The sequence below is a fragment of the Bufo gargarizans genome, chromosome 2, assembly GCF_014858855.1.
Source record: "Bufo gargarizans isolate SCDJY-AF-19 chromosome 2, ASM1485885v1, whole genome shotgun sequence".
NCBI lineage: Eukaryota > Metazoa > Chordata > Amphibia > Anura > Bufonidae > Bufo > Bufo gargarizans.
In genome coordinates, this window is record NC_058081.1 from 656,174,309 (window position 1) to 656,191,175 (window position 16,867).

A 16,867-nucleotide genomic window follows, 5' to 3' on the forward strand; every position below is an offset into this window, starting at 1 on the left:
ACATAATGTACATGAGAAGGTTGTAGAACTTTAAATTTACACCATAGATATGTTATAACCTAAAACTGGAAAACCCCTTTAAATAGAGAGCTGTCAGGTTAGGCCCATGTGTAAGAAATAGGCTAAAGTGCGTCTCTTCAGAAATGAGTTCTGATTGTGTTCTTCTTTCATAGTTGGGGTCCTGATGATGATGGGAAAACTGTGGATGGACCTCATCAGCTGGGAAAGGTACTAACTATACATAACCATTAGTTACAGTATATAATGGCCTGGCCACATTGGTATTATAACTAGTAACTGGCCACACACAACAATGCAATATCTCCTATTATCAAATACGTTAAAGGGGTTGTCCGGGTTCAGAGCTGGACCTGGCCACAATCCCATTTTCACTCATTTACCATGTCTGAGTAGAGTAGAGCATCGGAGCATTTCTTTACTACCGGTGGCGTACCGGGCTTCTCATGGGTATGGTAGGTGAAGGCTTCCGCCTAGCAGTGAGCCCGGTGATGTCACTGGCATGAATGGGCGGTCTTTAGCGCTGTTTTACAGGCTAAGGCAGTACTGCCCATTAGTGCCGGTGATGTCACTGGGATTATGTCTAGACAGAAGCCTAGCATACCCATAAGAAGCCCGGTACATCACTGGCAGTAGACAAACCGCCTTTGTCCTGCGCTGTGCAACACAGGGCAAGGGGGAGCATCCGAGCTAGAAATGCTCCACACATGCATGGTAAATGAGTAAAGGGGAGCTCATGTCCAACCCCTTTAACACAAAGGCAAGAAGGTAGGATATGCCACACACGTCAGGTAGGTGCGGGTCACCTCCTCGGTACAGCGCCCAGTGTGACAGGAGAGCAAACCACGCAAATGTGGGAGTCCGGAAAATGGCTGACTATTTCCGCCAGTCCCATAACTGTGAATGGTGAAGTGGCTTTGGTCTTGTGGCAGCTCTCCCTTCTTCCCTTTGGGGGAAGGGGGCCCTGTTTTGGAGTAAGGAACTGTGACTCGCACCTATCTGACATTTGTGGTATATCCTAGCAATATTCTATCAATGTTGAGATGATGATAACCCTAATTTTTAAGAGCGTGCGGTATTTGGGGGATCCACTTCTTTACTACTGAGCACCTATTAGCCACGCGCTTCTAATGTTTTTTTTAAAGAGGACCTTTCACTTGTATAAACTATGTGAACTGAGTATGCTGCCATATAGAGCGGCGCCCGGGGATCTCACTGCACTTACTATTATCCCCGGGCGCAGCTCCAGTTCTCCCGTTATAGGCCTCCGGTACCTTTGCTCCTTAAGTTATAGTAGGCGGGTCTTCCCTTGTCCTGTGGGCGTCTCCTTCTCCTAGGCTGCAGCGCTGGCCAATCGCAGTGCAGAGCTCACAGCCTGGGAGAAAAAACCTCCCAAGCTGTGAGCTCTGCGCTGCGATTGGCCAGCGCTGCAGCCTAGGAGAAGGAGACGCCCACAGGACAAGGGAAGACCCGCCTACTATAACTTAAGGAGCAAAGGTACCGGAGGGCATAACGGGAGAATGGAGCTGCGCCCGGGGATAATAGTAAGTGCAGTGAGATCCCCGGGCGCCGCTCTATATGGCAGCATACTCAGTTCACATAGTTTATACAAGTGAAAGGTCCTCTTTAAAAGCACATTGAGGCAGATTTTTGAACGTGTCTAAAAGAAAGATAGACTTTGACCACTAGGAATTTGCAGCAACATTTGCTTGAATTACACTTGAATTTTTTTAGCAGTTTTCATCTTCTGCATTCCTTAAATTTGACCTGTCACATGTCACATTATATGCAGATTCCTTAGCAAAAAATTGGATGACATTTTGTTTTTAAATCTGCCCCACTCTGTTCATGTATTCACTGCTGCTTATATATCGTGTGGCCGTAACGTTAGGGATCTCATGCTGTGGATATTGGCCGGTGGTGCAGAGTATAAATTCCACAGCATGCCAAATTCTGTTGCATAATGTTTGCAGATTTCCCCTCTTGAACTCAATGAGGAGGCCAAAATCCGCGGAAAAAACCCACAAGCCGTCTTTAGTTATGGATTTCACGGAAGGTTAACCCTTGGACCGCTGCAAAATCCTTAAGCATTGATTTTACACGATTAAGTGTTTTTTTTTATTTTTTTGTTTTTTTTAAGTACAGCAAAACCAAATTTACCCCAAAATCTGCATGGTCTGGTGCTGATTTTGTGATGATGTCACAGTGGACTGGATCTCCGTTTAGAAGCTTTGCTCTACTATGATGCGACACTGGTGTAATCGTCTTTTCTCATGGACTCCTAGTTGTGTGACTGGAGCAATTCCCTGGGAAGTCAGTGGCTGCCATATACACACATTTTATTATGAAGCCAATTTGCCCTTCTGTGTGTCTTCTGAGTGTGGGAGGAAATCCTCGCAAACACGGGGAGAACATACAAACTCCATGTAGATGTTGTCCTTGGTCAGATTCGAACCCAGGACCCCAGCACTGCAAGGCACCAGTGCAGTGGTATATTTTTTGGTTCAGTGTCTAGATTGTATTATGGTGATAACTAGGGATGAGCGAATCGACTTTGGATGAAACATCCGAAGTTGATTCGCATAAAACTTCATTTCAATACTGTACCGATTTCTACTGTTAAAAACCTTTTACCAAACTCTGTTTCGGTTCCAAGTGGTACCTTGGAACTGAACCCGAGTTCGGAAAGTTTTTTTTTTTTACAGGAGAAATTAATTTTTGAAGCTATTACCCGAAGTCATAACTTCGGCTCATTGGAGCCAGTACATTCTAATACTGTACAGAGCACTCACTCCGTACAGTATTCTAACAAAGTTTTATGCAAATCAAATTTGAATGTTTCATCCGAAGTCGATTTGCTCATCCCTAGTGATATCATATGTTTAGTATTTATTCCTGGACATCCTTTTATTGTGATGATGTCATCATTGTGGTTTTCCTGTTCTTTGTGTGTATTCTGTTTATTATTAGGCTGTGCTCTATTATGATGATGCCACAATAGCATTTTGTGTTGTATTGTGATATATACAGGTGAAACTCAAAAAATTAGAATATTGTGCAAAGTTAATTTATTTCAGTAATGCAACTTAAAAGGTGAAACTAACAGATGAGACGCATTACCTGCAAAGCGAGATATTTCAAGCCTTTATTTGTTATAATTTGGATGATTATGGCTTACAGCTTATTAAACCTCAAAGTCACAATTTTGAGGTCCCCTTTGCTCAGGGGGTATGGATTAATTAGCTGACTAGAGGGTGACACTTTGAGCCGAGAATATTGAACCTTTTCACAAAATTCTAATTTTAAGCTGCATTAATGCAATTCCTTTTAATTTGCATTTGGCCGAATGCACACTGCCGTGTTCCGCGGCCCAGAGCGGTCCGTGGTATGCCGGGCTGGATTCCTGTTCAGAGCAGGAGCGCACGGCGTCATTGGTTGCTATGACACCGTGCGCTTCATGCCGCCGCTGCTGTACAGTAATGCACTCGTATAAATCATATGAGTGTATTACTGTAGTGCAGCGGCGGCATGAAGTGCACGGCGTCATAGCAACAAATGACGCCATGCGCTCCTGCTCTGAACAGGAATCCAGCACGGCATACCACGAACCGCGCTCGGCCGCGGAACACGGCAGTGTGCATTCGGCCTTATCCTGCAAAAAAACAAGCCCTAGTGCAGCTCCGTGAACGGAAAAATAAAAGTTATGGCTCTGGGAAGACAGGGAGTAAAAAAAATTAAAATGCAAAAACAGAAAATTGTACAGTCCTGAAGGGGTTAAAGTTACACGTTTTAGGCTGCAATTTGGCTGCATGTGTGATTTACGATTTGCAACACCCATTAGACACTGGAAAAAAAATGCTTTGGACCTGTGTGATGGAGGGACAAGGACTAGGGTCAGTGCTGGTGGATCAGATTGCGGGAGTGACCTTACATTGCTGATCGAGGCTTTCCGTTACCCTGGGTTCAGACCTGAGCGTTTTACAGCGCGTTCCTACGCGCTGTAAAACGCACAACAGGCAAAAACCAATGATTCCCTATGGGAATGGTTCTCACCTGGGCGTTTTACAGCGCGTACGATCGCGCTGTAAAACGCCCGACGCTCAAACAAGTGCTTGAGCTTTTTTTTGGGCGTTTGTCGCGCGTTCCCGCACATAGATATTCGGGAACGCGCGACAATGTGTGCACGCCTGTCTCTGTATGCGCGATTGTAAACGCCCGTACAATCGCACATTCAGAGCGCTCGTTTCAGAACGCTCAGGTCTGAACCCAGCCTTATGGTTGTAAACTGGAGAAAGCGGCAGACATTTCAGTCTCCTCCTGTACTGCTGTGTCTCGCGTCCTGACGAGATGTTTTACTTGCCCATTAGGCCGCTCTTCAGCATGGAGTGATTGCTGGACGGAAAGGATTTGGGAGTATTTTTGTGGTTGCCAGTGGGAATGGAGGACAGTACAATGATAACTGTAACTACGATGGATATGCCAACTCCATCTACACCGTCACCATAGGTAAGTGCACCTTTAGTCACAAATTAAAGCTGCAGTCTACTGGAAAGTTCCAGTGGATTTTGCATCAGGCCTCGTTCACATTTCCATTTTACACTGATGTGTGCTATCTGCATTTTCTATGGACAGCACATGTACTGATTGATTTTAAAATGTACACAGGTCAGTATTTATTTCTTTTTTTACTGGTTGTGGTCAGTGAAAGAAATTGCTGACACATGCACTACTATCGTCCATCATGTGGACCAAACGCTTATTTTTGAATCAGATAATTTTTTATTATCAAATTTTTCTTTTTCATCATCAAATGACAGTCAAATCAAATATCCAGTCATCAATAGACATCAGGTACAAAAGGTAAAAGTACAAAATATTACATATGCACATTTTACATAATATACATCCTATGACCATAAGACATCGTAGGAATATACACATTAGATCTAGATCTTTATTTATCTAATTGTTTTCTCCCTCAACAAACATCCCTATAAACAGCCCCCCCCCCTCCCCTCCCAAACTTTCCAAGAGCAGGACATCATTGCAATAAGAGCATAACTACCTCCAAATTCCTTGTCTCCTCATTCTATCGGCACCAGTTCGATTGAACTCAATAAACATTACAGGCTATGCGCCCCAAGTAAGTAAACTCCCATACAGCTATGGCATTCAGCCCACGGTCACACATCACACATCAGACACCAACAATCATACACCACACATTCCACCTAACACCAGGTTGTACACAGTCACTTCCCCAGATCAGCCTTACCGGGCAATCAAAGCACTCCTCGTCAATGCTAGCCAAGGACTGCAGCATCCCGACCTATCTATCCAGCTACCCCAAATAGCCTCAAATTTAGTCAAGCATTTTCTTTTCTGGTATACACCCCTCTCAAGACGCACTACCACATTCATTCTAGCAACATACTCCGGTACTTCCGGGGGTGTCCCCTGTATCCATTTTGCTGCGACAGTCTTCCTCGCCTGATAAAGCATCCTTTCTATTCCCGTAGCTACTGTAGACTGCAAATTTTCCTCTGGCAGTATTCCCAGAATACAAATTTTTGGATCCATTTTAAATTTAGTACTATGTACCTTATTAACAAGAAGTAGTATTGCTATCCAATAAGAGGTCAATGAAGGGCATGACCATAACATATGCAGAAGATCAGCTTCAACGCTGCCACATTTCGGACAATTGGGACTATCCCTGCAACCCACTTTATGTAGAAATACCGGAGTCCTATATACTCTGTGCACTAAATACAGCTGGGAGAGACGTGCCGCCTCACTGAGAGATAGGTTGGGAGTAAGCGCCACTACCTCTGACCATTGCGCATCTGTAAGCCCACCCAAATCTTTTTCCCATTGCTGCCTACACTTTAGCGGGTATCCCTTAAGAAAATCCTCTAGCAAGGCCTGATACATCACGGAGATTGCCCCTTTCACCGAACCAGCAGCCACCACTGTGTTCAGTGCATGAATGGACGTAAATACTATTGGGGCCACTTTAGCCTGAGCGTCTAGTGCATGCCTGAGCTGAAGATATCTATAGAACTGCGAGGAAGGAAGCCCAAACTCCGAGCACAGCTGTTGATATTGCTTCAATACCCCACCTGAGAAGATATGGCCCAAATTCCATACTCCCTTATTATTCCACCCAGAAAACCCAATTAGACCTTCCAACTCTGGCAGTGCTGGGTTCCTCCAAATAGGCGAGATATTGACGTATCCCTCTAATCCCAAGATATGTTTGGTTTTACACCAGACTTTCCTCATGAGCACTAGTATTGGGATACGCCCCACATCTTCCTTTACCCTACCTTCAATGGCCGTCAATGGGGGAGATCTATTCGACGCCCACTCCATCAATCGTCCACTCTTCATACCTGGGCTACCCCCCACTCCCCACCCTTTAAAATGCTGCAATTGGGCCGACAGAAAATAGAGTAAAGGGTTGGGCAGAGCAAGTCCCCCTGCATCTTTGTTCCTCTGTAGCGTTTCATACTTTATTCTCCCCCTATTACTTTTCCACAGAAAAAAACGAAACAATCGTAAAATTTTGTGAAAGTAATGCACGGGAATCCAAACAGGGGAGTTGTGCAGGACATAAAGCAATTGCGGCATAAGGATCATTTTCAACAAATTTCCCCTTCCTATCACTGACAAAGGCAGTTTATGCCACACTGTGATTTTATGTTTAAATTTCTCCAACAAGGGTAGGAGGTTACTGGTAATATAATCTGCAGGGTTCATGGACACTATTACCCCAAGATACTTAAAGGATTGCACCACCTTAAGTCCAGAGAAGGCAGCAGTGCGTGACGGTACTTGAGAGGATACTGGAAGAATCACTGACTTATCCCAGTTTACTAGTAATCCAGACTGGTCGCCAAACTGAGACACCACAGATATTACTGCATCCATATACTTTTCCAGATCGTTCACATATATCAATGTATCATCCGCATACAACGATACTCGCTCCTCCATTGAGCCCCGCAATAACCCACTCACAGAAGAAGTAGAACGCAGGATACAAGCTAAGGGTTCAATGGCTATCGCAAACAATAACGGAGACAGCGGACAGCCCTGTCTTGTCCCCCTCTCCAAAGCAATAGTTGACGATAAATGCCCGTTAACTCGTACTCTAGCCCTGGGTTCACAGTACAAAAGTTTAACCCACTTCATAAAATCCATTCCGAAGCCCATTTTAGCCATGACCGCCCACAAGTAATCCCACTCAACACTGTCAAAAGCCTTGGCAGCATCAAGAGAGACCACCGCGGCCCTGTTATCCGACACATCCCTACCCTCTAACTGGAGGTTCAGGAATAGCCTCCTAAGATTTAAAGCCGTGGATTTACCAGGCATAAAACCGGACTGGTCATCATGAATAATGGTGTGAATAACTCTATTTAATCGATTAGCTAGAATTTTTGCCAAGAGTTTAACATCAACCGTCAGGAGAGAAATGGGCCTATACGAATCTACCAAAGCTGGATCCTTACCCGGTTTGGGTATTACTACAACTATAGCCTCTCTCATGGAGGAAGGCAAAATACCTCTACCAAAAGCATGCTTAAATACTGCAAGCAGGTGCGGAAGTAGCAGTTCTCCATGTTTTTTATAGAATTCCCCAGGGAGACCGTCTCCACCCGGTGCCTTCTCATTAGGCAAGGACTTTAGTGCCTCTTCCAATTCCTCCAACATAATATCCTCCTCAAGGATCGCCCTATTCTCCTCAGACAGGACAGGCATGTCAATTCCCTCCAAATATCCAGACCTACAAGAATCAGTGGCGACCAGCCTGGACCTATAAACCTCTTTAAAGTGTACATAGAATTCTTCCAGAATGTTCTCATTCCCCACCACCATTTGTCCATTCCCTCCCCTAAGTGAGGTGATAGAAGAAGGACCCTGCTGAGCCCTAGAAATCACAGCTAACAAATGACCTGCACTTTCACCTTCAGCGAAATATCTTTGGGTCGTAAACAACCTTTTATCCTCCGCTCTAGCCTGTATATGTTCCTTCAGAAGATTCTGGGCTTCCTTCCATCGCAGCTCCCCAGCTACCGTGGGCTGTGCAACATAATCAGCCTCTAAATGCGTAACCCGATCTGAGAGTTCCTTGTCCAGAGCACGACCTTTAGATTTTTTAACGCTGATATGCTTAATGTAGAGCCCCCTCACATATGCCTTCATAGCATCCCACACCACATCTAGCGACGCCGAGCCCACATTAATAGACAAAAAATCAGCCAAAGCCCCGGATATCACAGTACCAGTATCCACTATTGACAACCAGAATGGGTTCAAGCGCCAAATAGGTCTAACAACATGTGTCTGGGGACCTACTTCCAGAGTTATCAATAATGGAGAATGGTCAGATATGCTACGAGGTAGATACAAGATTTTCTTTGTCAGGGCCACTAAAGATAAGGATCCAATAGCCAAGTCTATTCTGGACAAGGAACCATGTGTGGTGGAATAACAGGAAAATTGACGTTGCGTAGGATACAAAGTTCTCCATATATCACATAGATCCACCTCTGACAACAACCGCGCCAGAGAAGTAGAAGCAGCGGAGCATGTTCCCAGCCCATTATGGAATTTATCCAAGGAGCCATTAAGATACATATTAAAATCCCCTATGGCCAGCAGCGGAATTGACGGGAACTTAGACTTGAAGGAGATAATCAATTTCATAACTTCAGCTGAATATGGGGGGGGAACATACACCGCCTCCAAAACAATCCTGAATTGAAAAATACTACAACTCAGACACACAAACCTCCCACCATCATCAATACATGAGTCATACACAGTAAATGGTATAGATCTATGGACCAGGATGGTAACCCCCCTAGCATGTGTGGAGTGAGTAGAATGGTATTCATAACCTACCCACGCTCTATGCGCCAAGTGCGTCCTATCAACATTTAAATGGGTCTCAGACAAACAAACAATAGCTGGTTGTACATCTCTCAGGGCATGAAATATTGCTGCACGCTTAGAGGCTTGTGACATGCCCCGCACATTCTAGGCTACTATGTTAACAGAAGACATCGCGAGCATATAAAATCAGATACAAGAACCAGTGCCGATAGATCCATACAAACCTCCTCTCTGAGGTAAATGCAAAAATAGAGCCTGCTCCCAGAATCCCACCCTCCCCCCCAACATTCGTAAACCTATTGTAAGTCATAAATCTGATGTATAGGGGTACACCATACATACACAAAGTGAACCTGACTGCCACAGTTAGTGGTATATGCACAAGAACACAGAAGCGTAGTTTCCTATCACTTAGTGACGCAGCAGCCTGGATAACTATAAGAACAAACCACTCAATCTCCTACCCTGCCCTATAATTACCTAAACAGAGTAGAAAAGACAACCGACTTTAAGTCAGGATATATAGCCGCCCTATCATATACGGAAACAACAAAGTACCATACATTTATAACTGGCAGTAAAAACCATCAGTAAGTAAACATTATAATAGAAAAAGTTCTATCAATAATATCACCAAGTCCTCAGGTATTGTTGCCACGCTGATCCTTCTCATGAATGTCCAGCCATTGACACGCTTCAACCGGATCCTCAAACATGTGCGTGGACCCATGCGCCACAACCCGAAGTTTAGCCGGGTATAACATGGAGTAAGGCCATTGCAAAAGCCTCAGACGCCTCTTTACGTCTAAAAATTTCGCCCTCCTTTTCTGAATTTCTGCAGAAAAATCCGGAAACATCAGGACTCTGCTACCAGCAATCTGGATGTCAAGAGTATCTCTGGCAGCTTTAAGAATGGCATCACGGTCCCTGTAGTGCAGAACTTTAATCAGGAGAGGTCTTGGAGGCGCTCCCGGAGGTGGAGGCCGAAACGGCACCCTGTGGGCCCGCTCTATTGCAAAAAGTGGGGATAGCTTTTCTTTGCCAATAGTGTCCACCAGCCACTTTTCCATATATGAAACTGGATCCGAACCTTCAGTGCGTTCCGGTATCCCAATAAAGCGCACATTATTGCGCCTCAGACGATTTTCCATATCATCAGACTTGGCTATCAGTAATGACACATTATGAATAACTCGCTGCAAGTCTCTCTTAACAGGTGGCAACTGATCCTCCATATCACTGGCGCGACCCTCGAGTTCTCCCACTCTCTCCTTAAATTGCCGCATATCTTGGCGGATTAATAAAACTTCCTCCTTGAGGCCTCCCATATTAGCATTCAGGGATGTGAGAGCTGCGCTGCACTGCGCTACCATTTTGTATACGTCCGCAATGGTAGGTTCAGGGACAGGCTCCGTCTCCGGTAGCAATACTGGGCCCTCTTTCTGCTTTACAATCGAGGCATAAGTAATTGCCTGCTGAGGCTCCGCTCCCCTCACCTCATCAGACACTTCAGTCTCAGGCTCCTGATCAGTAGCCGCGGCGGCCGGGGTGCGGGCGAACCTCCCAAGCTTTACCGCCACATCGGTGAGCTTCGCAGCTTGTGCGGCGCCATCTTGTTTGGACGGAGTGTCCGTGCCTCCGTCTCTACCCTCCTTTTCCCTCTGCTTCTGCCGGGTCATGATAATACCGGGATTCACCCCAGCGTCCAGGGAGGCTTCGGTGTGCTGTCGGCTGTCTCTGGAGGTAGGCAGGAGGTGAGCAGACATGAAAATCAGGATTCTTCCCAGGAGCTCTACGCCATGCGTCTTCCTACATCGGCAGTCAGGCCACGCCCCCTGGACCAAACGCTTATTAAATCACAGACATGACATCCGTGTTTGTTCCTTGTTAGGTTTCTGACTGATAGCAGATACTTTTGAAATTAATTTTCAGCTGAGCATTGTCCGTGGAACAGAAATGACTCGCGGAGGGCAAAAAACGGACACATGAACCAAACGCAGATCCTTCACTGACATCTTGATTGATGAAACACGGACTGACTTTTTTTTTTTTTTTCACGGACGTCAAGCGGACACAGAAATGTGAACGAGGCCTTACAAAGGATAAAATCCGTGGTGAAAATCAGCAGTTTTTCTTTAACTTAGGCCTCTTGCACACGATCGTGGTTTGGTTCTGCATCCGAGCCGCATTTTTTGCGGCTTGGGTGCGGACCCATTCATTAAATTGGGGCTGCAAAAGATGCGGACAGCATTCCGTGTGCTGTCCGCATCCGTCTCGCCGTTCTGTGGCCCCGCAAAAATTTTAGATAAAGTCCTATTCTTTTTTCGTTTTGCGGCATTAGGCATTTCTCTAATGGGCCGTCTGGCACAGGGCAGCATCCATGTTTTGCGGATCCGCAATTTGCAGACCGCAAAACACGGCGCGTTTGTGTGCTGAATGCTCGTATTTCTTTGCTGATTTCCCCCCCCCCCCCCCCCACGTGTTTTTTACTGTTCATTGCTGTAGATGGAGAATTTATCATGTTTATCAAGTCAGTTTTGCTAGAGTCTGCATTTCTGTACTTTGTGGCACATTTATCATATGTCTCATGTTACTTGTTAAATTTTGTCTTATTTGTAGACATAACAATTTTATCTAGAAAAGCTCCTCCAGTTTTCCTACTTCGCCTCCTCCTGGAGTGGGATTGTGACTTTTTTTACGACTTTAAAAAAAAAAGTCTTAGTGATAAATATGCAATGAAACTCATTTACATAGCTAACCACACCCACTTTTCCACCCCAAAAAATGCAAAAAGTCGCCAAATTTTGCACAATTGTTTAAATTTTGCGCAAGGGAGTTCAAAAGTCCTATTTCTCGCCCATTTTCCTTGGGGGACACAGGAGACCTTGGGTAAAGCTCAGCTCCCTAGGAGGCGTGACACTAAGTGAAAACTGTGAAGCCCCTCCTCCACAGCTATACCCTCAGCCTGGAGAGAGAGACAGTTTTTGCTTAGTGTCCAAGGAGGCAAGACACTCCCTGCTACTGCAGGGCTCTTTTCTCCTTGTTTAATTTTTGATTTTTACTTTTTTACTTTTTCTTCCAGACGCACTAGACCTCTCTGCTTCTCCCGGGGTCGAGCTGCGCCAGTGCCGGTCACCCGCACTGCTGCCTCCCCCACAGAAGGCAAGGTGGACCAGGGCAGCCTAGCTCCTCTACATCCCGCCAGTGCAAGGGTCGCCCGCACGCCAAGTTCCTCTTCCAGCGTCCTGCCACTACGGTGCCAGTAGCTGAATGGGCGACCCTGCTGGAACGGACTGAGGGTGAAGACGGCTGATGGTGAGAGAGTGGCTTCTCCAGCCCCACGTCACCCCCCCCCCCCCCCTCCACCACCACCACCACCACCACCACTGCGTGCCTGACCCCCATACTGGTGCCTCTGGACCTAGGCTGGCCCCCTGGGCTGCCGCAGGGTGGCAATCAGCTCCCTCTCCTTCCCTCCTGGCCTCCATAGGACATGCAGACTGGCACCCCCCCAGGCCGGATCCCTGTTAACCTTTTGGGTACCGGCCATCTCCAGGGGCCGGCTCCCATCTAGAGGAGACCCTCTAAGATCTGGGCTTCCTCATGGGCCTGTATGGCTGGCCCCTTTCCTGCATCTCAGAGAGGCTGTGCCCCTGTATGGTGGCCCCCTTCCTGCCTCAGAGAGGCTGTGTTTAAAAAACAAAACAAAAACTAAATTTATGTTGGCTGCGCAGGACGTTGCAGCCTGATCTCAGTAGTGCTGGCCACGTGCCTGGCCCCCTTCCCCCCTTCCATGGGCGGTGTGCTGCACTCTCACTGGATTCGCTGCCGGTCATGGGCATTCCACCTTTCCTCAGGTGGCATACATACTCTCTCACTGACTCTGGTTGTTCTCTCGCCGGTACGTTGCTGGCCATGTGCATGATCCCCATACATGGCGGGATTTTGTTACCGGGATTTTGTGTATAGAGCTGAGGACATGGATTGCTAGATGGCCACTAGCACATCTGCAATACCCAGTCCCCATAGCTCTGTGTGCTTTTATTGTGTAAAAAAAAACGATTTAATACATATGCAAATTAACCTGAGAGGAGTCCTGTCCCTGACTCATCTCAGGTACAGGACTCATCTCAGGTTCACTTGCATATGGATAAAATCGTTTTTTTTTTTTACACAATAAAAGCACACAGAGCTAAGGGGACTGGGTATTGCAGATGTGCTAGTGGCCATCTAGCAACCCATGTCCTCAGCTCTATACACAAAATCCCGGTGACAGGTTCCCTTTAATGCTAGGATAACCCTGTGCATGTCCCCCTTTCACTAGGCGGACCTCCTGCGTTCCTACTGGATACTGGGCGGAATATGGTATGTCCTACTTCTCTGAAGTTGGTACTGGCCTTGGGCATCACCCTCTTTTGGGGCGGGCCTTTGCACTCTTGCCCACTGCAGTGTTTGCCAGGTACATTTCCCCCCTTTCTGGGCGGACTGCTTGCATTCCATCGCATGCCGTACTGGTCTTGCGCATAACTCCCTTCCAGGCTGCACTTTGCACTTCTGTAGATACTGTGGTACTCTGTGGCTGACCCCCTTCGCTGAGTGACTATTTTGCAGTGAGCGGAGATTCTTGTGCGCTCTGTGTGTTGTTTCGGCCGTGTATGCCTTCTCCTCCCGTAGGTGGGTTGGCCTTCTCACTGCTTACGGGGCTGCTCGTACGTATGCCTCCCTTCCTCCTACGACATACTTGTTGCTCTTGGGATACGATGCTTGCCGCAAGCCTTGCACTCTTCTCTGAAGAGATCATTCTGCTTCCACCTAACCCGGACGGGCTCTACTTTGCTCTCTACTGCACCGAACTAGGCGGTACTCATTCTCGGGTTTGGATTGTATATTGCGGTTCCGTTGTCACGTTATCCACCGTGCGTACCCATTCGTTCTCCCGCTGCATTGCTTCCCTGTGCAAGCGGTCACATGGACGAGAGTGCTTTCTGCAGCGCCCCTCGAATTCTACGTTGGCTCTGGCGGGACTGCGGTTCCCTCACCTTCTACAATTTCCTCCTCTTCGGATACAGTGTGGTATGAGTCATTCCTATTGGCACCTCTGCGCTTCAGTTCTGCTCTGCTACCAGATTCGGGCCGCTCTCCTCAGTAAAGTCACCAAACTTCTCTTGGGTGCTCGATTATCCAGGTCCGGGGGACCTCCACTTTGGGTTCTTCAGGGTATTCGCTTTCTGCGAGGCGGTGAGCCGGGCGTCTCAGAGTAGCGAGTCCTACTATGACTACCCTGTTACCCACTCCTCCTTTCGGTTGAAGGGTGTTATACCGGCCTCTGCTTTTTCACGCCGGCTCTGTTTTGGCTCCCGCTTGGGGCATATCACTCTGATGTGGCTTCTGCCCTGGCCAGGCTTCAGAGGCTGTTCCTTCACTGCCCTCCCCTCTAGGGAGAGCATGGTTGTTCACTTGGATGGTTCCGGTGTTCTTTGTGGCCTCGTACCGTCTCCCTCGTTCCCACTGGCTGTACTAGCTGTGCGCCCATTTACCAGGTCCACCGTGTTCTGTCCTCCCGCTTGGGTGCAGAATGCGTTTTCCATTCTAGGCGATGGTCCTGCGGTAGACTTACCTTCTCTGTAACTTGGGAGGACTACCCTTCGGTCAAGATTGTCCTTGGATCTCCCCCACCGGGCAGGTAGAACCCCTTCCTCTGGTGGCAACATGGACTTTAGCCTGTCTTGTCCTGGCATCTGTCGGATGCTGGGAGGACCCCTTCGGTTACTTCCGTCTGCCCTTCTGCTCCCCCACTCCGGGTGGATACGGGACGACGTTGCTCGGGGGCCGACGGGACCAGTTTTGTCGGACTTTTCTGCCCGTGTTACTGGTCTGTGCCTGATCACATTGGGTTTTTTCCCGCTTGCCCAGGCGATTCCAGCGGGCACGCTAGTGTTCGCTCCCGGCCGTGCTTCGTCCAGGATCTATTATCGGACTTGGAGTTCTTACCTGGGGTTCTGTGGGAAGCTGGGCATTCCCCCACTCTGCCTTTCTCTCCCCATGGTTCTGTCCTTCTCCAGTCCGACCTGGGACTCTGTTTCTTGAAGGGTCAAGTGTCGGCGCTGTCCATCCTCTTCCAGCGTTCCCTGGCCCCCCTTGGGCTTGTCAAGACCTTCTTCCACGAAGTGGCTCATTGGTTCCTCTGTACCGCCCTGGGAACTACATACTGAGCTTTCGGCGCTCCAAGCTTTCCCTTGGAGCCGTTACAGAAGTTCTCTCTACTCCTTCTGTCCTGTACGGTTGTGTTTCTGTAGCAATCGTGTCTCTCAGACGGGTGTCTGAATGGCGGCCCTTCTTGTTCCAAGCCTTCTGTCCTTCATCCCGTCCCTCCTTCCTTCTGAAGGTGGTATCTGCCTTTCACTCAACGAGGCCATCGTCCTCCCCTTCCCACCCGAGAACGGACACTTCACCGATTTGGACGTTGTTCGGGCCTTGCAGTTTTACTTGGAGATCACCGGCTCTCGTCGACGCTCGGACTCTTGTGGTTCCAGGAGGTACGCGCAAAGGTTTGACGGCCTCCAGGGTGGCTTTCCCCCTCCATCAGATTGGCTATTGCTGAGGTCACTGCACCAAGGGCAGGGTTCCGCCTTCGGTGTCACCGTTCATTCCACCAGTGCGGTCGGTGCCTCCTGGGCCGGAGACATTGAGCTTCGGCCGCGCAATTGTGCAAGGCGGCCACCGGTCTTCCTTGCACGCCTTACAAAGTTCTACAGGGTGCATACTCTGACTTCGGCGGATGCTGCCTTGGGCCGCAGGCGTCGGTTCCTTGATGCCTTCGGGTGCTTTGCCTTGGAGCTGTGGTCTCCCCCCCCCCCCCACCTCTTGGACTGCTCTTGGACAACCCAAGGTCTTCTGTGTCCCCCAAGGAAAATGGGCGAGAAAACCAGGGCTGTGGAGTCGGAGTCGGAGTCGGAGTCAATTTTGGGTACCTGGAGTCGGAGTCGGCAAAAAATGAACCGACTCCGACTCCGACTCCTACTAAATTTAAATTGGAATAAAAAAATAAAAAAGCAAGTTTAAATGTCCGAATTCATAAACAGTTATAATTAATGACTTCTCTACTGTAAGAATAAAGGCCAATGCATGCAGTGCCTCACGTAACCGCAAAACAAACGCGTTCAGTGATGTGAAGAAGCATGCTTTTCATATGCTTCACTATATGGTACGCAATGCACAATTAGGAGTGGCAATACATATACTTTGCATTGTGTTGTGTTCTGATGTTACAGGGAACACAATGCCCATGGTTAACATAGCCTCTCACTGATAAGGGATTAAGTAAATATGTGTTTTGCAGGACTAGAGACACTTGTATAAGTGAAGGGAATGGAGGGTCAATAGTTCAAGACTGAAGCTGTAAACCATGGATGTCAAACTCATGGCCCTCCAGATGTTGCAAAACTACAACTCCTATCATTCCCTGATAGCTGTAGTTTGCCCAGGCATGATGGGAGTTGTAGTTTTGCAACAGCTGGAGGGCCACGAGTTTGACATCCCTGCTGTAAACCATTGGAAAAACTGCTGTCATTCAGCTAAGGCTATAAAACGTGTAAACTCAGAATGTTATCTTAAACTTTAAACATGACTATGGGATTCTTCTAGGGAAATCATGTTTTAAAATAAATGTCCCTTCTTGGATCCTCCCACTGCCCTGTCTTCAGCAGAAGATCAGCACACAAAGGAGAAGGCAGCAGCTTCTGCCCAACTACCTCTCTGTGCTAGAAGAGCTTAGAAGAACTTCTTTCTTTCCTTCAAGGAATGTATAAAATACATTTGCATATTAAATACAGAGGAGTCGGAGTCGGGGAGTCGGAGTCGGAAGTACAAAAAACTGAGGAGTCGGAGTCGGAGCATTTATCTACCGACTCCACAGCCCTGGAGAAAACGAGACTTTTGTATAACT

At 47.5% G+C, this 16,867-nt stretch overlaps 1 protein-coding gene across 2 annotated transcripts in view; it reads left to right on the plus strand.

Annotated features, from left to right (window-relative positions):
• The window catches only part of PCSK7 (proprotein convertase subtilisin/kexin type 7), a 69,785-nt gene that overhangs the window by 10,761 nt on the left and 42,157 nt on the right, over positions 1-16,867 (plus strand). For both annotated transcript variants that reach the window (XM_044282249.1, XM_044282250.1), the window contains exons 6-7: positions 174-228; positions 4,386-4,524. In XM_044282249.1, coding sequence (XP_044138184.1) covers positions 174-228; positions 4,386-4,524 — 194 coding nt within the window. The remainder of the gene's footprint in view (positions 1-173; positions 229-4,385; positions 4,525-16,867) is intronic.